Raw genomic sequence first — 25,598 nt, forward strand, 5'->3', positions numbered from 1 at the left:
TCACGAGAAGACCAAATATGAAGGAAGAAATCCAAGCGAGAATTATGGCCGGTAACCGTTGTATTTTTGCACTAAACAATTTATTAAGAAGCAAAAACATATCTAGAAGGGCCAAGATAAGAATATATAAGACAGTAATAAGACCTATTGTATTATATGCCAGTGAAACATGGACAATGAACAAATCCGAGCAAGTCTTGCTGCAAGTCTGGGAAAGAAAGGTTCTCAGGAAAATATTTGGAGGTAAATTATGGAATGGTATATGGATAAAAAGACCAAATATGGAATTAGAGGAGATGTATGGAGAATCGAATATCGTAGGGATCATAAAGTCACAAAGACTGAGATGGTTGGGACACATCCAAAGGATGGAAAACACGAGACTACCAAAAAGAATGCTAATGGGAGGAATAGGAGGTAAAAGGAAGAAAGGCAGACCGAAAACCAGGTGGAAGAAGGATGTTGAAAAAGACATAGAAAAACTTAAAATACCAAACTGGAAAAATAAAGCAAGATAAATAATTAACTTTAGGTAGCATTATTATATTAATTAATATTGAAATTGAATAATTTAATGTATAATGAAATTACCACTCCTGGCTTCTTGAATGCTGCCGGTAAAATGGTGTTTTATTAAGACAACCACGCCACCAACGCAAAAGACAGTAGAACTTTGAGGTCATTAATTATGACAGAACAGCAAGGTGAAATACCAACCCTAATAATAGAGCGGTGTATTTAAATGATAAGATGAGTTTGGGTGACAACCTGCTTGTAAGGAACCAATAAATGAAAGGAAAGGTGGTTAATAACACCAAATTTCCCCCATTGATCGACTAAGAAAAAACAAACAAACAAGTGAAGTCAAACCAAAAACTCATATAAAAATCGTCAACGTTGTGGCTGGTTAATCAGCCACAGGTGAAGATCAATTATAATTTCCAACAGTCCAAGGTTCACACACTTGGAGCTGCAAATGAAAAAAGGATTATATGAATCCCTTCAATTATATAACTGTATTGAACTATTTGATTAAAAACAGTTAATACAAATCTGTGTATATGCAACACGAGACTAGGTCAAAAGTAATGCAAGTTGCATAAGTGTAAGATAATATATGTAAGAAATATTTCCTATATTCTATTTTATATTTAAATTTATTTTATATTGCCAATATAAAAATTTTTTAAAAGAGTTAATAATAAAAAGATTATATAAATATATATATATATATATATATATATATATATATATATATATATATAAATGTGTGCTCTATATGTACAATTTGAATGATTTTTTAACATCATTATAAACGGCATATTTTTTCTTTTCCAGAACGACGAAGGAGCACCTCTGATGTGCTTTTCCGACAAAGCCGCTATCTGGGAACTTCATGGTTTGCTCAGTCATCACGGCAACTGCGGGAGCATTAACAAGCACCCAGCTATATATACAGCTATTAATCCAAGTCTGAGATCGTGGGTGGTCAACGTCATCGGTCGGCAAGCTTTTACAACGTCGTAAACTTAATATGTGTAGAAGATTGCGTAAAGTATATATACTACAATTTTATATTTTTCCACTTTTTTAGAAATGAATGCTGTTATTTTACTTGTTTTTAAAAAAAGGAATTGCACCAAAATATATAAAGTTTTCCTTAAGATCCGTTGCACTTCGTTAAGAGCTGTACTTTTTTGTAGTTTCAGTATTTAAGGGTTATAAAACATAATATTAGAGACTTAAAGTCCCTCTTCATTCTTCTGATTTTCAATCGTTATTTTATGTACTAGTTGCTTAAATAATTTTTTAAATGTATATACATATTGAATTAAAAAAGTGGAATCTTTTTTATATCGTGTATGTTTTTTCTTTTAAGTTTTAACATATAAACCTTAACTTGCGGTTATCTTATTTTCATACTTTTTGCTAAAATACAAGATCAAATTATTATACCATAGTGCAATAAGAGTATTATATTTTTAAACGATTTTTTGTATTTATTATTACATGATTCCAAAAATATATTTAAATCTACACTTCATCGTCCACTGTAGATTTTTATATAACAGTGTGTTCAAAAATAGATAAAAGACTCCATTTCTATTGATATAAGTAACTCTTTTAAAAGAAATAATCATTGGATTCTCTCATTAACACCTACAGTTTTCATTTATGCAGAGTCTGTACTCGTGTTAACACAATTATATAGTTTCTTGTGTTGCTTTTTCTTTCCCTTTTTTGTTCTTGTTTTTATAACCGTCATGTTTTTGATACAAAGATGAGATACCATACGTTATGTCATTCTTAATTGCATGCTTCCGCTTTGTTCCTTCTTTTTATTTTGTGCATATTATTTTAAAATTTCCATTAAGAAATTACTTGATGATTCACCGAATCCGTTTAGAGATATTTTTTTGGTTTTGGAATGATCATGGGCACTCTCACCCAATAATTTTTGTTTAGCAAGTGGTTTTTAAGTATATATGTTACTTCATTTTACTTTATATTTTTATTAATTATTAAAGTAACTATCTAAAGTAATCCTTTCATATTTCTCTTTCTTTCAGGTGACTATTTTTTGAACATTTCATGACTTTCTGAAATATCTTTTGGTTTTCTTATAGATTTTTTATATGTATCCAAATTTCAGTTTACTTAACCTCCAAATGTTTTTGCTGTTTTCTAGTTTTTTTCTTTCTACTTTTTGTTTGAAGTTTATAATCTTAAAATACTTTATTAATCTTTTATCTTTACAAACAGAAGTAGTATCGAATAGATAATGAGAGAATTAATAAAATCTTATTAGATCTTATAGATTTTCGCACTCAAAAAATGTAACTGGAAATGAATAGATATTAATTTATTTATTTCTGAACCCACACATACTTTTATCATTCCATTGAATAGTTTAATAGCATAATTTTATACAGAATGTAAAAAACAATTTTTTACGTAAAGAGAATCTAAAACGGTTATAACTTTGATAGTATTAAGTTTTTATTGTATATATTAGTGTCTTAAAAGTTGTGGCATTGTGAATACATAGATGACTTCGTGTAAATACTAAAATCACGCTGCTCAATGTTATGATGACTTCCTCAATTACTTTACATAGTCCAGTCAAAATAGACATTTAACTTAATTAGATAGAAAAAATTAGATAGTTCTATATGGTAGCAAAAGTTAACTAGCAAGCCTTATATGCAGATTTTGAATTGTAATGTAGGATCGTAAGGCTATTTAGCTTCTTTATAGTTTTGGATAGTGTGAATGTTAAATAAGTGCTTTATTACTATGAAAAGTCGTTAAAAGAAAATATACATTATAGTTTTAATTATCTATTCAGGGCGTGTACCAATTTCTTGCTATGTGTGAGTGTTCCCCAAGTTGAAATATTTATGTCTATTTTGATTAGTCTAACATTTAAATGCCAGATTCTTTCAGAGTAAAGTAGGCAGGAAACTAGTCAAAAAATGGAGATAAAATGGGTGTTAGAAAACGATGTGATTTGCAAGTTTCAGATTTAAAAAATAACTCTTCATTTGGATTCTGCTGAAAATCCATCCTGTCATATTTTTGCATTTTGGATGGTCCTCTTTCACTCGTCGTCAACCTCTTACTAATGTATTTATGTATCATTTGCTAATACATTTGATAGTGATATGATATGTTGGTTGTATACATCAATGACAAATACATCGATTTTTTGACACCTCGTTGGTAAAATTTTTGGAGACTTTGTATTTAAATATAGATTAGTAGCTTTCAGTGTGAATGTATATAATGTATATTAAAAATGACGAGTGATTTTCTTACCATATAGTTATGCGTTTTTACTTATAATATTTGATGATACCGTCCAATGTAAATAAGGTGTTCCTCTTTTTATTTGTATAGCTATAAGTGAATTACCAAATATTCCGCCCGTAATATTTGTTAAATACCCTAAAAAATACTAATTTAATAGAAGAGAATCTCGCAACCAATAAATTAAACGATTGCCTTATTGTATATAAAAGAAACTATAAGAGTGATATTCAACATCAACTACTACCAGCTAACCTCATAGTCAAATGAAAAGGTTTGGTAGGACTGATATTTTTGATTTATTACCAATCATTACCTTCTCTAGGAACTATAATCGGTGAAATTGCAAACTTTCGTTATCTATACTCTATTACCCCATCCATACGTAAAAACCCAAAAACTTATATTTTTTTCTGTGATTTTAAAGTATTATCCTTTCCCATGTCTTCTTTACAAGAACAATTATTTTAATCAAATTTTTCTCTACTCTTTTAGTCCATTTTTGCATAATCCCATCAATTTTTCCTGAACCTACTTTTCTTCCGTTAACATATCACCAAAACGTTTTTTCCAATTTGTCTCCTGAAACTCTTGGGAACACTTTTTAGTTTGGCTTTCTATGTGATTTTGTTTGAAATTGGTGTACGTTTGTCTTCTCCAATCACTTTGCATGTCAATAACGATTTTTTCTTCGGTCGTTCTTTTATTTTACTTCGTTCACCCCTAAGTTGAATATTTTTGCATTCTTGCCTCTTGATATTCTTGGAGAACAATATATTTTCTTTTTTCTCGTTCTATAAAATAATCGAATGCAACCAAAATTACAGATATATAAAATTTAATGACGGATTTGGAGTTCGAATCAAAAAGTTATGTGGAGAAAAGGATAAAACTGGAAGTTATTACTCTAGAGAGAAAAGAAAAAAACATCTATATTTAAGAGGAGAATAATGTAAAAAACTGTTCAAAGCTGAACACCTATATATTAGAACTAAAGCGAAGCAAAAAATCAATCAAATAGCATGTTTTATTAAGTTTTTACTTCGTTGCTCAATTCAAACGTAAAGACTTAATGAACTCTTCATCTCAGAGCAAAAAATGTATGTTGGTGTTATATACATATTGGAAGATATATATGTGTACATGAAGTACTTCCCTTAATGTATGTTAATAGACCCAGACTGTCGTCTTAGGGCTTCCAGCACTTTAGTTTTCCTGACCAATATCTATTTCTCTGTCAATCCTAAAGGAGTTATAGATTATGGAAGTATATACTCATGTATGTAAAAACTTAACTTTGAATGATGATCGTCTTTATTCAAATGTCACGGTATAAGCACTTAAAACAATTTTTGTAACAAAGATAACTATTCAAGATCGTGGAATGTTCACGGTGACGTAGTAAACAGAATTCATCCGTGTCGTATGAAGAGATCTAGATTCGAATCACAGCGGAATTAAAACTTTGGAATTTATTTAAGTCTTATCATAGGGTTTAGTTCTTTCCCTTTTCTTCTCTTTGTTATCTATTGCCTCCGCTATTTTCTCTTCAATTTTCCTCATTGCCATTTCTCCTGTACCTATGTATTGTTATTTCTCCTGTTGTTTCCAAACCTAGGATTTGTCTTGGCAATCTTTTAAATTTTAATATCTTTCTTCTGCTCATCCTTACCGTTATGTACATGCCTATGTATGTTCTATTAAAAAATTGACAAAAAGATCTCTTTTAAATAAAAAAAGATTCATTTGTGATGGTTCTAAACTATCTTCAGGGTAATTACATCTCATCAGATAATGCTAGGCTAAAGCAAACTCGGAGACACAAATACGTAGGCCTTATCTACCTCTGATGTCATAAGATTAATCGATTCTGTACCTCTCAAATTTGTGCAGCTTCAAATCTTCTAGAAACAATTTCTGAAATGTGATGAGTACCAAAAGGATAAAATTGAAATTATACACTGGCCATGAGTCATATCCATTGAACCAAGAGGAATGAACTCAAACAAACGTTTTTGATGCCTTTCTGATAATTTATTTTAGGTTCTTGTTGAATATGAATTGGCAGTTGTGATATTTTCGGGTTCAAATGTTTTTTAAATTTTATAGGAACACCTGAACTAGTCTTAGAAAGTTTATATAAATGTGTTTTATAACAAATTTGGCAACACGTTATGAATAATATTTGAGATTATTTTAAAAAGTCTTTCAAAGATTTACTTTTTTGCCTTGTTTGTTAATAAAATTGTATTTAATAAAAGTTGTTAATATGAAAATGAATATTGTATACGTGCCTTTACCTTTTTGATTATTATTTACCAAATAAAATATTTTACAATAAAAATGTGGTTTTCTTTAATGTAGTATTCTTAGATCATATCTAAGGAAGTTAAGAAATAATTATGGGAAACAACTATTACTGAAGCGAACGACTACGCGAAGAAAATTTACCGTTACCTTAAGAAGCACCTTTACGAAGATGGAAGAAAATAGGCACCTCAAACGTAAGTATAGAATTAAAAGTACTATTTCTTTACAGTATCTCCACGAGAAGCTTGGCAATCATGGCAATTATGACATTAGATGCTTCTTTAAATTAAATATTACTTCTTTAGATACAGGAACAAAATACCTTTATTCAAAATCTTTATAAAAGTCAACTAAACAACAACTGGATTTACTGGACTTTCATGTGTTTTAGAAAAAAAAGTTTATCGATATCGTATTATAACCGAGATACAAAAAATTACATTAACTCTAAGGTATAAAATATTAATAGAGAATATTGGACACGTTTTACCAAAGAAATGGAACATGACTTACATGGAAAAATTTATAATTAGTGTAAGGGAAAGGATGAGGTAGCTGGTTCGATGATTTAAAAGATAATATTTGTTAAACTATATTCTTACCTTCCTACATTTGGTAGATAAAAAAATATACAAATCTCGAAGGACCAGCTACCAATAGGTCGGAAAATTAGTAATAGTATAGTAAAATTGAAAATAGAATAATTAAAATAAGACTTCCAGTAGAAATATTTTTACTATATGATTTACATAATTAAATAGTAATATGGGAATTGCCAACAAATCACTTTTTTAAATGATAATAAAATACATAAATGTTTATATAAAATATTCTTAAAATACACAAATGTTCAAATTAAGTGTTCTTGAAATTGAAGAAATCAGATGTGTAGAACAAAAAACTTTAGTTGTATATCCGGTAACCCTGTAATTTGTCGGACCGGCATATACGAAAGGATTAGCACAAAAAACTGTTTATTTCTTTTGTATTAAAGAATAATTTTAGGTACTTACAAACTAGATGCACTAACACTGAATTTAATGAAGTTAACTTTTATTTAATAAAATAAAATTAACTTAAAATCCACTTCTATTTGAGAAGCGTGAGATGAACTATTTTCTTGCTTCTATTTGAGAAGCTAAAGAGGAAGTTTGACTAGCGTGCTTTTATTTGAGAAGACAAAGACAAAGTAATTTAATGGTAGTTCGGTTTGAATAGTTTAAATGTAAAAAACTGACAGGCGCAGGAGATACGATACAGCAAGAAGAAGGCATGTACTAATGATCGTAGGTCTTTAATTTAGTTATACGGGAAATGAAGCGTTATACCGAGCGATAAACCTGATTGTTTCCGACCAAATTTAACACTGTTTAAATTAGGATCCCTCATTTGAGAAGTAGCTACTAGGTTTGACAATAAAAATTCAATATGCTGACTGTCTACACCAGTGCAGAAAGAGGAAAATAATAATATGGTACTTTCGGGGCCATTCTGTACAAAAAACGATTAATTTATTTATTACAGTTTTTTAAAATAGGGCAATACCCGTAGAAAAAACTGTATTTGCCATTATTCATCAATTTGAAAAGTTAGTCTGTACTAATGGAAAATGTAAAAACTGCTGCCCATCAGATCAATCTCATGAAAAAAAATCAGTTAAGAACGAGAACTTAGAGAATCCCTCTGTGAAACCTCTAGATCTGTACATTGGCTGAAGCTATGCCGTGTTCAAGTAGACAAATTGTCGATAAAGTTGACTTGAATAAAAAAACAGGAATATTTTGAAAACAAACAACTACCACTGTTATAAAGTGGAGACGACTCAAAAAAATATTTCTTAGATGATGATTTTAAACGGATGGAATTCTGTTAAATTATGATGAGGAAATCCACTGAAAATAATAATTTTTTGAAGAATATTTTGTTTACAGACGAATCCTTCTTCACAATTTACTGGAAACATAATCCATCCGTTGTATGTTTTTGATCTTAGGAAATCAAGTATTTGAATGTGGCTGTGTATATAGTTTTCACAAAAGTTGAAATATTTCGATTGAAATTTTGGAAAATCATATTGGTCCTCTTATTGTCGAAGAAAATCTAAACGCAGTAAAATATCTTGAATTACTACGAAATTAAATTATTCCTGCACTTCAACATCTTCAAATAAACTTAAACTAAATTTGGTTGCAACAAGACACCTGTACTTTACACAATGAGCAGGTCGTCAGAGACTATTTAGATTTAATTTTTCCTGAACGTGTGATTAGTACACAAGGTATAATAAAATGGCTCTCTTGGCCTTACTTACTAAATCCACTGGATTTTTATTTTTGGGGGATGATAGACCAATTTGTACAGGCATGAATTCGAACGAGCTACCAACTTAAAGCAACGGAGACAAAAGGTAGTCTAACTTAACAAAAACATCACTTAATTTTTATTAATAAAGATAAAGTAATTTTGCAAAGTTAATTTTAAAGCTGAAACAATTACCTTTAAAATGATGGGCTTTGGAAGTTAAGCGCACGTATTAAAGCTGAGTTATACATGGAAAACCCCCATCGAATGAATATTTTGTAATTGTTTTTTACAAAATTTGTTATTACTCCGGTTCTAACAATCAGATCAAAGTTTACCACACGCCGTTCTGTTCATTTTTTTTTTTTTTTTTTCAAAAGGAACAATATTAATTTTGGTAAAATTAAATATCTCTAATAGTTTAGAAGATACAATAATTTAAACAATTGAATTGTTAATAACAAATTATCAGACGGGTTTTCAGCCTAGTACCCTTGAAAAATCGACTCTACGCACCAAACAGCATAAAAAACATGAAGGTACCGAGTAGATATAAAAGTGTAAACTCAACGGCCCCTGACTCCTAGAGTAATTTATTTATTATTCTCCTGTAAATGATTTTACATTAATTTAACGCTCACAAAACTTACGAAATGAATTATCACGCGTTAGTGCTATTTAAGCACCATTAAATTCATCCAAATTTGATTCTAAGCACATTTTTAAAATACTAAAAAACACGACAGGGTTAAATAAAAACAATAACTTTGTTAAATATTATCTTTATAAGGGAAGTCGAAACTTCAAATAACCACGACCTAGGCCACGTCACCATCGACCGTATAAATGAACCGTCCCCCGTTCCCAATCGTAGTAGTGAAGTGAATAGTGAACAGGGTAGTAGTGTCTGGGGGTTCGGGAAACTGAGACCTCGGAAGCCGTGAAAAAGATATCACAAAGGATGTCGAAAGCTCGACGCAATGAAAATCAACGCGGTGCAACCCGGAAGACTGGAGATATTTCTTATAATAGTATTAATCTTAACTCTAGGTTTAATTGTACTAACCGCGGAAATCTTTCTGAACATATATATATATATATATATATATATATATATATATATATATATATATATATATATATAAATATATATATATATATATATATATATATATATATATATATATATATATATATATATATATAGTCCAAACCCTCTTTCGCCCCAATCGATAATTCGAGCCAGGTTTCCCACTCTCTCATCTTACGTAATAAATAATACCAATTATTTCGTTAGTTAAAATGTGGCTTATTTTACCTTTAAAATAATAACACAATCACCCTATATGTCCAAGTTAAAAAATATCAAATATTTCCGCCATACAAATCGACCCGTCCAATAATTATTCAACGACCCCCGCAGATTCAAAATGTGTGTCTCAAACCTCCGCAGTGATGAAATTTGGTTGACATATTATATGGGCCTTGAAATTTTCGGTATCCCGTCGTTTGCATAGTTTTCAATAAATCAGTGCTTTGTCTGTCTTCATTGGAGCAACATCTCTAAATGAAGCCAAATGTCCGATTTAAATATTCGTATCTTCGAATATGAACATTAATAATGGCACAGTTTGTGCTTTTTGTTTGTTAAGTTAGTTCCAAATGTGAAATAAATTTTACAGTGCCTACAATATCTATAATAAACTACATTGAGTTGTAAGTTATGGACTATAAACATGTGTATAGACTTTCGACTAGAACTCTTTATCATCTTTTGTATTTTAGAGAACTGATGAAGCTTTAGAAATATAAAACGAAACGTATTCTATTAAACCAATCAAGTTATCATAATGGACGTTTTCCATAGGTGTCCATTCTTTTGTTGGAATTACTTCAGGATGTACGTTGTATTAATAATCACGATTAGCGCCAGTCGCAAACTTTGTGCTTAATTTTTTATTTAACAAAATCTGAAAAAATCGAAAATTTTTGCTTTTTGCTCCCATATTTTCGCCTATGACTCAAGAGATATTGCTCGTACAAAAAAAACTTAAAAGAGGTAAAAGTTTTGTCTAGCTAGAAATTGAAAATTAAATCTTTAGTGTTTAAAAAATAATAATAATTGGGAAAAGGTACAAAAAAATGGACACAAAATAGAAAAAAAGAATGGAATAACCACATAAGCAGAATGGAGGAGACCCGCGTCGTCAAAATAGCAAGAGACAAGTCACCAATCGGCAGAAGAAGTATCGGACGACCGCGCAAAAGATGGAGTGACAACCTTCCATAGAGGTATTAATCCACCAATGAACAAGCAGAATTTCTTATAAAGAGGAAGAAGAAGAAGAAGACTGAAATGTATGTTAAATGTCGTTAGGATCGGTTTAATAGTTTTTGCATAATAATTTTTCATATTATATAAATATACATATTGTTACGAACATGCATTCGGCGTGGTCCATGTAACGGTCACATCTCGAAAGCGATATCGAGCGTGGGAGACATCGACCCGTCAAAGAGGCGAATTAGAGGTGGACTACTCCAGAAAATTCTAGTACATAATAACTTATATATATATATATGTACATATATACATATATATATATATATATATATATATATATATATATATATATATATATATATATATATATATATATATATATAATATAAATTTAGTATTTCTTGGGTTTAGGTTCAATAAAATATATATTACATGCGGAACTAGATTTTAATTTCCATTGCAATCAACGTTTCGGCAGAAAACCCTTGCCTTTGTCAAGATTCAAAACGTAAAACGGGACACAGACATTCATGAACTCGAGTTCATTAATGTCTGTGTCCCGTTTTAACCTAAAGAGTTCAAACTTCAAACGCAGATAATTGAACAATAACTTGGGAACGATCATCACTAATCCAGTGGGCATAGCAGCGACATGGAAACAATATTGTGAAATGTTGTTTCATAGTGACCATGACCATAGTGACCATGAGAACCAGAAGAAATAAATGACGAAAAGGAACAACATATTTTAAAATCGGAAATAGAAACCGCAATAAAAAAATTAAAAACTGGAAAATCTCAAGGAGAAGACGGAATCACGAAGGAAGCACTTGAAGAAATGGGAGACATAGGAATTGAAGTAATGTTTAAACTGTGTAATGAAATCTAGAACACATGACAATGGCCAGATGATTGGTGTAAGCTCACTTTCATACCCATTTATATGAAAGGCTCACCAACTGACTGTAATAACTACCGCACTATAGCTATAATCTTCCACGCAAGTAAAGTTCTGTTAACTATAATTAACGAGAGATTAAAATCAATACTTCTACCACAGATCCCACAAGAACAATGTGGATTTGTCCCTGGAAGAGGCACACGAGAACAAATTCTTAATCTCAGACAAATTATAGAAAAATCTAGAGAATTCAATCTAGAAACATATTTGTGCTTCGTCGACTACTCGAAAGCGTTCGATAATGTAAAGTGGCATAAAATGTGGGGAACACTGAGAGAAATGGGCACCCTCGAACATGTGATATACCTACTGAAACAACTGTATATCAACAACACAGCAAACGTAAGAGTCAGCAACATGTACTCCGGTAATTTAAAACTAAAAGCCGGTGTTCGTCAAGGATGTATTATCTCTCCCACGTTATTCAATATATATAGCGGAGACATCATGCGCATTGTATTCGACGGATGGCAAGGAGAAATATCAGTCGGAGGCCAAAAAATCAGCAATCCCCGTTATGGTGACGACTCTTTAGTACTAGCATCAGCAACAAATGACCTTGAACACATCATGAACAGACTAGATACTATTAGTCGTGAATATGGACTTAAAATTAATGTACAGAAGACCAAGGTAATGATAATCGATCGAATTAGAAATAACCAGCTGGAAATACGAAACGTAGTGGGGTTTGAAGTTTGAAACCATTTCAATTACTTAGGTTCTGTTATCAAAAACAATGGTAGATGCGAAGAAGAGATACGTCGACCCCTTACAATGGCCAGATCAGCAACGGTCAAACTTACTAAAATCTGGAAAGATACGGACATAACCAGGAACACGAAACTGCGCCTAGTACGGACGCTTATCTTTCCTATCGCTACCTATGCGTCAGAGACTAGAACCATTAAAAAGTCCGACTCACGACGTATAACGGCCTTTGAAATGTGATAATATCGTAGAATGATGCGCATACCCTGGACAGCACATCGCACAAATGTCTCAATATTGACAGAACTAGACATTAATACTAGGCTTACCACAATCACCATCCAAAATATATTGAGGTACTTTGGACACATTACCAGACGAATGGAAGGCATGGAGAGGTTGGTGGTTGAAGGCAAGGCAGATGGTAAAAGAACCCGAGGAAGATCGCCACACCGATGGTCAGACCAAATAAAGTGCGCTAACGGTTACTCTCTGCCTAAGGCAGCACACCGCGCCCAGAAGACAGAAGAATGGATAGCAACCATTTGTCAAATACCATAACGTCACCACATCCTTATGAAGGATAAAGGATAGAGGAGGAGGAGACAGGCAGGAAAAATTGAGTTGGACACCGATGCCAGCAACAGTGCAATAGGCTGTTATCTACCAAATCCAAGATGGGCAGGAGAAAGTCATCGCTTACTTTAGCAAAGTCTTGTCGAAACCAGAAAGAAACTATTGCGTTACCAGGAGAGAATTGCTAGGCGTAGTGAAGGCTTGCAAGCATTTCCATAAATGGCATACTTGTATGGCAGAAAGTTTCTTCTTCGTACGGATCACTCCGCTCTAAAATGGCTTCTACAATTCCATAATCCAGAGGACCAGATGGCAAGATGGTTAGAACGATTACAAGAATATGATTACGAGATCGAACATAGGGCTGGAAGAGTTTACTTAAATGCTGATGCCCTTTCGAGACGGCCGTTTCAATTTGCAGTGCAAATTGTAATCGCTGTCTTAAATTGGGAGAACGACTTTGTCCCGTGAGACGAACCACCGCCATTAATGATCAATGGCAGCCTCAAAAGCTACAAGACGCTCAAGCAGATGGTACATGTATAAAAAGAGTATTGGATTAAATGAGTCGAAGTGAAAGACCTTCTTGGCAAGATATTAGTGCATGAAGTCCAGAAATCAAGTGTTGCTGGAGCCAACGGAATTGCCTAGTACTAAAAGATGATCTTCTGTATAGAACTTTTGAGAACGATGATGGTACAGAATCTAAGCTTCAGTTCATTGTACCTAAAAGTAAAGTGTCAGAAGTATTGCGTCAGTTGCATGACGATGCATCAGGTGGACACTTTGGTATTACGAAGACTCTGCAAAACTTTCAAACGGTTTTTTTGGGTGAACTATAAAGATGATGTAAGAAGATGGTGCCGGAAATGTGAACTGTGTGCAACCAGTAATGGTTCAGTTGGTAAAAAGAGGGCACCCATGAAACAGTACAATGTTGGTAGTCCTATGGAAAAAGTAGCAATCGACATTGCAGGTCCACTTCCAGAGACGAATGATGGAAATAAATATATCCTGGTAGCCATGGATTATTTTACTAAATGGACTGAGGCCTATGCGATACCAAATCAAGAAGCTGCTACCATTGCAGATGTACTTATTAAAGAATTCTTTGGTCGATTTGGTGTTCCGTTGGAGATCCACTCCGACCAAGGGCGAAACTTCGAGTCAACCTTTTTCCAATACGTTTGTAAATTGATTGGTATCAATAAGACCAGAACGACACCCCTGCATCCTCAATCAGATGGAATTATCGAGAGGATGAACCAAACGATGGATAAACACCTGTCCAAAGTTGTATCAGAACATCAAAGAGATTGGAACCAGCAGATTCATTTATTCCTAATGATCTACCGCTCGGCCGTGAATGAAACTACAGGCCAGACTTCAACCTGCCTGATGTTAGGTTGTGAAGTTCGTTTGCCCTGCGACTTAGAGTTTGGCTGCAGACTTTCCAACGAACATGTTGCAAGCAAAGATTAAGTTGACCACCTGAAGTTAAGAATGAACAACATTCATGAACTTGCCCGACAAAACATTCAGTTGGCCAGTGACAGAATGAAAGATCAATATGATTCTCGATGTAAGAATGAAAGCTATGAAGTAGGTGATCTTGTTTGGCTTTATAATCTACAACGTCGTCGTGGCTTGTCTCCTAAACTGCAAAGACAATGGGAGGGTCCGTATGAAATTAAAAAGAGAATAAATGACGTAATATACCGAATTAAGAAGTTGCCGAAAGATAAACCAAAAGTAGTTCACATAAATCATCTTGCACCTTATGCTGGCTCAAATTAAACAGAAGTAGCCCGAACCCTTCAACATGAGATCAAAGATAACCGGCGACCAAGCTTTAATGAATTTATGTCAAATTACGCAGAGAGAAAGAGTGCTAGATTCGGCGTAACCACAGAAGTTCAGCAGGATCTTTTTAGTGTTCCGCATAACATCTCTCTAGCCCACTGTGTTGCCCAAGATCTCGAGATGACTAAAGGAATTTCGTCCGTATTCTATAAGAAGTTCGATGGTTTGGGCGAGTTAAAAAATCACCAGCCTAAAGTTGGAAGAGTACTGAGATTAAAAGATGGTCCTCGATCTTTGATGTATATGGTAACCAAGTCGTATACAGACAGGGCAATCTACAAGGATATATGGCGTGCTCTAACTAATTTGAAGAAAATCGTGTGCAATTATGACATCAAGAATTTGGCCTTACCCAAGATAGGCCATGCACTAGATAATCTGGACTGGAAGATTGTCAGAAGCATGCTTGAAGTGACCTTCCGAGAAACCGGCGTACGAATTACTGTGTGTTGCATTATCCCGATGAGATCGTGTCCTTCTAAGACAGCAGACTGTTATTTTTTTCTGAGCAGTTCATGCAGAGCTGGAGAGTCCTGTAGATTCCGCCATCCTAGACCTACATATAGAGTTGCTGATCGGGATGCTCAGATCTAGGAGGGGTGTACCGAACTTATTTATTTCGACGTAGCCCATATAACGGTTGCATCTCGAGACGAAGATGATCTGTGTTCGAAAACCTTCCGGTTGTATCGGCCGGGATGGAATGCAAATGAATAAAGGTGCACTATTCCAGAATATTTTAGTACGTAATAACTTGTATATATAAGTAGCGCTGATATTAACTAAGTCAGTTGTTAAGATACTATCGTACTGTAAACTTACAAATAAATATATTTACATAAATTAGAACCGCTCATTTCAGTAGTATTCTAAAGTTTTTCTAGGCTGAATATGAAGGTTGTAAGTTATGTCTAACAAGCCGAAAAAATTTAAAGAAAAAACTCCAATTTTCGCACTTTTTTTTCCCAATTATTGTTATTTTTTAAACAGTAAACATGCAATTGTCAATTTCTAGCTAGTCAAATACTATGAAAAAAAAACGAAACGTTTACCTTCTATAAGTTTTTTTTTCTACGAGCAATATCTCTCGAGTTATAGGCAAAAATATGGACGCAAAAGCAATCAGATTTTGTTAAACAACAAATTAAGCACAAGATTTACGACTAGCACATATCGTAATTATTAATACAAAGTACATCCTGAAGTAATTCCATCAAAAAAATAAATAGACTCCTATGGAAAATTTTCACTTCAAAACAGATTCCGCCTAGACTAATTATAGGTACTTTCATTTCCAGCCCCATATCTTTATTTCTCCAGATTACATCCTTCAGGCATCGTGACCTGTAAGCTGTTTTATTTGCTTTCGGACAATCACTTTAAAGGTACCATTCCGCAAAAAGCGACCAGGACAAGAGACCGAGACAGACGACAAAACTTTATCGCGAGTAAAAGCAGTAAGAATATGGATTCTGATGAATATACACCCGATAAATATCGGAAAAGAAATAGATCTAAATAAATGGAATAAACGTATTCTCAAAGTAAAAAAGTAATAAGAACTCCAGTTAAAGATCACAAAGGTAAAAGTAAAATATACCAAATAACATGATGACAAATTTAATAGAACAGTCGTCAGAATTAAAAACTTATATGAAAGAAATCAAAGAGGACTAAAAAACACAGAGAAGAAATGAAGTTTCTTTGTGTCCCAAAGTATAGGAAAGAATTTAAGATCGATATGCACTTACAACGTTAGGAGATTAGAGAAACATATTTAAAACGACATACCAATGTTGCTTGCATAAAATTGCCAAATATTTAAAAGATGTTTATTAGAGGGAGAAATTGCCTAGGAGAAACTCAATATTGTGGATACACTTATTAAAAAGGTTGGGAAACTGTTTTCTGGCGGCACGTCCAAGTTAAATATTATCTTTATATGGGATTAAGCCACATTTAATTGTAATGAAAATTATATTTATAACTGCTGTTTGACGTTTCGATTTCCCTTATAAAGATAATATTTAACAAAGGTATTGTTTTTATTTGACCCTGTCGTGTTTTTTAGCATTTCAAAAATGTGCTAAGACAATCAAATTTGGAAGAATTGATTTGAATAGCACCATCGCGTTATAATTCGTTTCGTAGGTTCTGTGAGCGTAAAATTAATGTAAAATCATTAGTAAGCTCCCCTAGGAGCTCCCCTGGCTCCCCTAGGAGCCAGGGGGCGTTGAATTTTTACTTTTATGTCCACTCGGTACCTTCATGTTTTTTTTATGTTTTTTGGTGCGTAGAGTCGATTTTTCAGGGTACCAGGATGAAAACCCGACAGATAATTTGTTATTAATAATTTAATTGTTTAAATGATTGTATGTTCTAAACTATTAGAGATATTTAATTTTACCAAAATGAAAATTGTTCCTTTTCAAAAAATTTAACAAAACGGCGTTTAATAAACTTAGATCCGATTGTTAAAACCATTTATAATTATATTATAAACCAATAAACCAATTAGAGTTATAACAAATTTTATGAAAAACAATTGCAAAATAAACATTCGATAGGGTGTTTCCATGTATAACTCAGCTTTAATATGTGCGCTTAACTTCCAAAACGCATCATTTTAAAGGTAATTGTTTCAGATTTGCAAAATTACTTTATCTTTATTAATAAAAAGTTATAACTACTAACTGTTCTCAGCAAAGTTCCCTCTTTAACTATAAAATGCCGTTATTCGAGAGTTCCGGCGATCCCCTTCGAAGAGACCAGAAGGTCACTTATACTGATTTTGTTCGGCCTGCTTCTGGAAATTTCGAATCGTGGGTGACCCATCAGAATTCAGGTTGCCAAACAGGTCTTTCAACTGAGCGGCGAAATTACTAGAATAGAAAAGAATTAGAAATAATATATTTACAGTTTTATGCGCCATAATATTTATCGTAACATTGCCCCCTCTTAAAAGATGGTTCCTCCTGGAACCTTGTCGGGACTGGAACTAGAACGGTATGTTGGTATCGGCAAATGGACCCTCTTTTAGAACTTCCAGTTGTATAAAAATGACAAGGGATGGTTTTCTCTCTGCACCAGTAACTATGCGGATTGCAACAGACTAACACCTGGACTTCGGTGTCTTTAAAGATCTTCTCGACCATACTTCGGATAACCCTCCAATGTAATTGGCGGCACTCCAACTTTGGCATGGCTAACTTTTGCACGTCGAACTCTAGTACGTGCTCTCTCAATTGAAGTAAGGCTTCCCATACATCTCGGTAGGTAGGTTGGTCAAGGGCAGTGTCTTTTGTTACCAGGTAGAAAAGGTAACGTGATGCATCTTGGAGTTTCAAGGCTTTCCCGAAAGCTGGCACTTGGCACTGAAGTTCTGCAACTCGACCGAACTTCCTTCGAAATACGGATGCCAACCCTGGTACGTCTTTGATACTGGCCGGGATGGTAAGGACCAGTAAGTAGTCATCGGGAAGCGCGAGTAGATCTTGCCTTTCTTCAGTGGTAGCACCATGTCTTTCTTTACCGGTACCTCTATAGGCACCCATGAATTCCTGAAACGTGAGGCCAGATAAATCTTGGACTTGGTTTACTTCCACTTCTTCATCTACGTCGTGGTCAACTTCGAAAGACGCCAGCCGGTTATGGTGTACTATCATCGGCTTTCCCCTCGAAATCTTGCTTATTCGGTAGATGACATCGTTGATCTTCTTCATAATGAGGTATGGACCTTGTGTATCGTACCGTTTCTTCATTCGGTCGCTAGCGATCTGAAGATGGGAACGGACCGACTCGTATACATCGTCCATTCTTCTTCGTAATTCAATCACATAATCTTCACCTGCTACATCTTCTACAGGTCGACACCCAAACTCTAAATCACAAGGTAGTCGCATCTCGCGTCCGAATAGGACCCTGGATGGTGTCTGGCCTGTTGATTCGTTAACAGCAGATCTGTAGGCCATTGTGAAGAACGGAAGATATTGGTGCCAGTCTGGCTGATGATCGGACATCATCTTTGTTAAATACTTGCCAACTGTCCTATTCATCCGTTCTACCATACCATCCGATTGCGGATGATACGCTGTAGTTCTTGTTTTCTTCATGCCTAGTCTATCACACATTCCTTGGAATAGATCGCTTTCGAAGTTCCTTCCTTAGTCGCTATGGATCTCCAAAGGCACTCCAAATCGGTTGATATATTCTTGGATCAACTTATCTGCAACGGTGGCAGCCTTCTGGTCTGGAAGTGCGTAAATCTCGATCCACTTAGTGAAGTAATCCATTACTACCAACATGTACTTGCCTCCATTTTTACTTTCTGGAAATGGTCCAGCGATGTCCAAAGCTATTCTTTCAAACGGGCTTCCAACATTATATTGTCTCATAGGAGCTCACCTTTTTCGGTGAGGCCCGTTACTCGTAGCACAAATAGTACATTTCTTACACCAGTCCTTTACGTCGTCGGAACTGTTCATCCAATAAAACAGTTCCCGAATTCGCTGAATGGTTTTCTTTACACCGAAATGCCCTCCTGATGGACTGTCGTGTATCTGAAGAAGTACTTCGGCTATTCTGCTCTTTGGGATCACCAACTGTCTTCTCTTCTCTGAACCGTCATCATTTTCCAGTACTCGTTTCAACAAGCTATTTTCCATGATAAGGACCCAATACGTCTTAACTACTGAGCATAGATTTGATATTTCTTGATAAAGTGGTCGATGGTTTTCCTCTTTCCATTTTCAAATTTTTTGTATAACTGGATCTCTCTCTTGTTCTTCCCTTATCTTAGTAGGCGTCCAATCGTCGTTGACCATCGTTGTTCTTAGCACTGCTGCTTCCTTGGATTCCGTTTTGTTGCAGTGGGAACACTCTGCTGGGCATGGCCTTCTGGAAAGAGAATCAGCGTTTCTGTGGCTAACTCCGGCCCGGTGCTCAATCTTGAAATCGTATTCTTGGAGTCGTTCGATCCATCTGGCAATCTGACCCTCTGAATTCTTAAACTGCATCAACCACTTAAGGGCGGCATGGTCGGTTTGAATTAAAAACTTCCTTTCATAGAGGTATTGATAGAAGAGCTCTACTGATTTCACTACTGCTAGAAGTTCTCTCCTAGTGACGCAATAATTCCGCTCAAGTTTTAAAAGAACTTTACTAAAATATCCAAGGACTCTTTCCTGTCCTCCTTGAATCTGAGATAGCACTCCTGCTTTTTTAAGGTCTCAAAGGCATTTTGGCAGTCTGTATCCCAGCGGTAATCTCTTGCTTCCTCTGTAAGTCGCGTTAATGGCTTAGCGATATCTGCAAACTTCTTAATAAACCTCCGGTAGTAAGTACATAGTCCAAGAAAACTTCTCACTTGATGTTTGTCCGTTGGTTCTGGCCATTCCTTAATGGAATCGATTTTTCCCTTATTTATTATTAAAATTTTCTAACACTTGGTTTATTTAATCTTTATTATCACTTGTTCTAATTTATTACAGTCTTTTACACTTATTCTAATTCACTAAAAACACAATAATTTATATTAATTTATTTTACAACTTATTCGATACAACAATTTATTTTCCGACTAACTGTTCTCAGCAAAGTTCACTCTTTAAATATAAAATGCCGTTATTCGAGAGTTCCGGCGATTCCCTTCGAAGAAACGAGAAGGTCACTTATACTGGTTTTGTTCGGCCTGCTTCTGGAAATTTCGAATCGTGGGTGACCCTTCAGAATTCAGGTTGCCAAACAGGTCTTTCAACTGAGCGGCGAAATTACTAGAATAGAAAAGAATTAAAAATAATATATTTACAGTTTTATGCGCCATAATATTTATTGTAACAATAGGAAGTTTAAACAAAATTAGGACATAAACGTTGACAGTTTGGTTAATGGTTAATTGTTGAAGTATAGTTCAAATTTTGATAAATTGTGTTTGTGTTTTCATGTATGTGCCGTCCAAAAATTTTAATTTTATATCCTGACATAACAGCTATAACAATTGTTTTTAATATAAATAAGACTAACGTACTGGGGCCTGAGAATGGGCCAAATATTATAAGCCTTAAAACCGGTAGCCCAAAATTTACCATTATTACATAATAAAAACTACTTAAGATTGTGAGTATTGACTCTTTCCCATATACTGGGAAAATAAAAATTATTTCCAAAACTTCCATTTAAATTAAAAATAATTCCAAAAAATTGGAAACTATAAACCAATAAAATTCTTGCCGAATTAAATGTTCAAACAAACCACCACCGTGTGCCAAACAGAAACCAAATCTATTAAACAACACATTTCTCATGGCATTGAGTTCGTTTGCTGATATTTTGGTTAAGTTAGACTATCTTTTGTCTCAGTTGCTTTAAGTTGGTGGCTCCGCTCGCTCGAATTCATGCCTATATAAATTAGTCTTTAGCACCCCCCAAAAATAAAAATCTAGTGGAGTTAAGTTTAGTGGCCAAGAGAGCTATTTTATTGTACCTTGTGTACTAATCACACGTTCAGGAAAAATTAAATCTAAATAGTCTATGACGACCTGCACATTGTGTAAAGGACAGCCGTCTTGTTGAAAAGGTAAAGGATCTTAAAGGCAGCATGAACATAAGGAAATGAAGTCTAGGACGACTTAAGCAAAGAAATACATACTCTCTCGGTACCTGGAACGTCCTGGCATTGAATAATGACCTCAGAAAATACAAAATAGAACTAGTAGCAATACGAGAAACTAAATGGCTAGGGCACGGAATAAAAGACACAAAAATGCATACAATACTAGATAGCGAAAAAAGAGTTCTAAATAGCCTTCGTAGTTGAAAATAAGATTAAACATGCCATAGTAGATTTTAAAGCAGTGAATGAGAAAATATGTAAACTAAGAATAAAAAAAAATTCTTTAACCTCTTAATCATGAACATACATTGCCCAACAGAAGAATATAGCATGGAAAAAGAAGATTTTTACGAACAGCTAGAGAAAGTATATGACAGCTCACCGAAAAATCACATCAAGATCGTACTAGGAGATATGAATGCTCAAATAGACAAAGATTGTTTCTTGGGAACCATTGGTAAACATTCACTCCATTAAAACACCAATGAAAATGTAGAATTACTTATCAAATTGCCAGTAGAAAAAACATGATCATAAGCTCGAATTTTTTCCCACACCGCGGCATACACAGACCGACATGGATTATGCCTGGTGGAATAACCGCCAACCAAATCCATCGTGTTTTAATAGACAAAAGGGTCGCAACAAGTGTACAATATGTGAAGAGTAGAAGAGGAGCATGCTGCGGATCTGATCATCTCCTAATAAAGATAAAATATAGATGCAGAATTCAAAGAAACAGGAGACTGACAGAAACAACCAAAAGAACAACTAGATATATAAAGATTGAGACAATCAAGATATCAAAAAGAACTATGAGACAGAAATGACTCAAACATGACAAATACAGGTAGTCTAGGCACCGAAAAACATTGGGAAGAAACTGAAACAAAAGTAATTGACGCAGCAAAAAAGATTATAGGTAAGAAAAAGAAACAAACAAAAACAGAATGGTTTAATGACGAGTGTAAAAAAGCCATACAGAAAAGAAATGAAGAACATAAGAAATATATGGAAAGAAGAACCAGAGAAAGAAGAGCAAACTACGAAGATGCAAGACGGAGGGCGGATAAAATATGCCGCACAGAGAAAAGAAAATACGAAAACGGTAATATACAGGAAATGGAAGAAAATGTCCAAAGCAACGATAAAAGAGAAGCGTATAGATATCTACAAAATTTAATAGAAGGATACAAACCTCGAATAAGTCTACGTAGAAATCAAGAAGGGCAAATAACCAGTGATCCAAAAGAAAAAAATTAGTCTGGAAACCTATTTTCAAACTCTCCTACGCAAGAAAATTAAGAGCATGGTGAATAAATATACCTACTTCACATTGAGAGAGACACCGGAAACATAGAATCCCCGACGATGGAAGAGGTAAAACAAGCAATACGGTCACAAAATAATAACATGGTGCTCCAGGTATTGAGAACGGGCTCTCTGAGCTACATAAATTCCGTGGCGAGCACAACACAAGATACGGAATGATTAAAAAATCCCTAGTGACTGAAAAACCGGGATTATATGTTCAATATATAAAAAAGAGAATAAACTGAAATGCGGAAATTATTGTGGCATAACCCTCTTGAGCACAGCGTACAAAGTTTTTACTTACATACTAAATAAAACGACTCCAACAACTAACCAAAAATATTCGAGGGAATATGAAATTATGTGGGAACAAATCGTAGGAATATGACAATAACGTCCACAACATATTCATAGATTTCAAACAGGCCTACGATTCAATTGATAGACAAAAGTTATATCAAATATTGCATAGCTTTAACATCCCTCAAAAATACATCCGACTAGTAAAAGCAATGATGTACTCGTGAACAGCAACTGTCAGAGTACAAAATGGGCTCACTGAGAACTTTTCAATAGTCAAAGGATTAAAGCAAAGATATGTGATAAGACAGCTGAATATAGGAAGAGGTAATCACAAAAGTAGAATATGTATTTATGTACAGTGGAGATAACAAACAAAGCACCAATGGAGTAGGATTATATATAAATAAAAGCTTCATAAACATTATATATAACAAAGTTCAATTCGATAGACGGGAGGATCGCAACACTGAGACTAAAAATGGAAAAATACTATATACCATTAATAAATCTATATGCTCCAACTGAAACATTCGATCCAACAGTAAAAGTTGAGTGATTCTCTCTCCTGTTGCCGACAAGAATGTAGCGTAGAATAATTTTTAAATAATTTTAAACTGTTTGTCCCTGTTTTAGTTTATGTAAAAAGTGTTATGTACAATTTATGTTTAAATTCATGTTTATTACATTCTGCGCTTGCTGGATAACCCAAATTTGACGAAATGCCCCTGATGATGCTGTAGAAAGCGAAAGTACTTGGGCAAGATTTGATTATTAAAATTGTGCTCGATATTTGCCTTTAATTTTTTCAAAGTAAAAGATGAATTCTACGAAAACCTAAATAAAGCACGCGATGAAATACCAAAAATAGACATGATATTAATAATGGGAGACGCAAACGCACAGGGAAAGAAGGATACTTAAAAGACCTAGTCGGAAACGGAAAAGGAACTCTACACGAAAAAACAAATGACAATGGCCACATAATATGTCAATTCACAGCAACACTAAGTATGACTTCCCTATCTACAAATTTTGAGCATCCAAGAAAACATAAGGCAACTTGGAGACATCCTCTGGTAGTGAAAATCAAATTGACTACGTTCTAGCAACCAAAGAGTTAGTACAAAAAATGGATACGAGATCTTACAGAGGTGCAAACGCGGACATGGACCACTTTCGGGTAATAATAAAAATGAGCACACTCAAATGGAAAAAAAGATATCAAGCTCAAACCAACTCCAATAAATGGAACCTGGAAGCATTAGAAGAGACTAAAACAAGAGAAAAATTTGAACAACAAATGAATAAAAACATATCCAAACTTATGAGACATCCCACAAATATAAAGATGGCAAGAATTAAAAATCGAAATAAATGAAACAACTAATGAAGTAATAGAAAAGAAAACACAACAAAAAGAAATAGACTGATACGATCAAGACTTCGAAACAGAGAGAACCCTAAAACATTCCGCCAGAATGACATGGATCAATAATCCATCAAAACAAAATAGTAAAGAATACGAAAATAGCAAAAAAAAACCAACGTAACGCATAAAAGAAGAAAAATGACTGGCTAAATGAAAAGCTAAAGGATACTGAAAAAGGCAGAAAATATTATAAAATAAAATAATTTTATAAAAAAAGTCAAAGAAACAAAAAATATGTTCAACATTAAAATAAGAGGACTAAAAACCAAAAAGTAGAAACCGTATTTGAAGATAAACATATTAGCAGAATATGGGAAGAATATTACGAAAAAATTCTATTCACTACGGAAAAAAAAGCGATGAAGAAGTACGACCAATAGTACAAGATAACGATGGAACAAAAATTCCCACAGAAGAAGAAATACAAAAAGAAATTAAAAACATCCGAAGTGGAAAAGTAGCAGGAGAAAATGAAATAGCAGCGGAACTAATAAAATATGGAGGAAGAGAATTACATAAAGAAATAAACAAGCCAATACAACAAATATGGACACAACACACTACCAGATTTTTGGAACAGAGGTGTTATAGTGCCTATCTATAAAAAAGGAGATCGGGAGGAGTGCAAGAATTACAGAGCACTAGACCTATTAAATACGACATATAAAATTCCAGCACACATACTAAACATGACATTTAAATCATGCGCTGAACGAATATTAGCAGAATATCAGAACGGGTTCAGACTGGGAGATCGACAATTGATTCCATATATACAGTGGAGCAAATAATTCAAAAATCTAGAGAATACAACAGAGAAATGCACGTATTATTCATATATTTTAAGAGCGCTTTTGATACAATTAACCGGACGAAAATAATGAAAGAGCTAGAGCATCTTGAAATCGCAGGAAAAATGAGACATATGCCAACAGTAAGTCTAAAGAACACCACACAAAGATAAATTTCAACGGAACAACTTTTAAGGAGATCAAGAGAGATCATAGAGGAATAATCCTTCTTACCCAAGAATAGGATTTTAAACGCCATGTCGTTAGCTATAATCCCTAGGGATTGTAAAGCTTAACGAATGTATGCTTCTTCTTCTTCTTCTTTTTATGTAGAC

At 34.0% G+C, this 25,598-nt stretch overlaps 2 protein-coding genes across 2 annotated transcripts in view; one reads left to right on the forward strand and one right to left on the reverse strand.

Annotated features, from left to right (window-relative positions):
* LOC140436949 (uncharacterized) overlaps positions 1 to 6,148 on the forward strand; it is a 243,695-nt gene extending 237,547 nt beyond the window's left edge. Inside the window, exon 23 of the mRNA XM_072526131.1 lies at positions 1,339 to 6,148. Within this exon, the coding sequence (XP_072382232.1) occupies positions 1,339 to 1,527 (189 nt within the window). The 3' untranslated portion in view covers positions 1,528 to 6,148. The remainder of the gene's footprint in view (positions 1 to 1,338) is intronic.
* The window catches only part of LOC140436951 (uncharacterized), a 45,103-nt gene that overhangs the window by 13,541 nt on the left and 5,964 nt on the right, over positions 1 to 25,598 (reverse strand). The window lies entirely within an intron of this gene.

Source organism: Diabrotica undecimpunctata, chromosome 3, assembly GCF_040954645.1.
Source record: "Diabrotica undecimpunctata isolate CICGRU chromosome 3, icDiaUnde3, whole genome shotgun sequence".
NCBI lineage: Eukaryota > Metazoa > Arthropoda > Insecta > Coleoptera > Chrysomelidae > Diabrotica > Diabrotica undecimpunctata.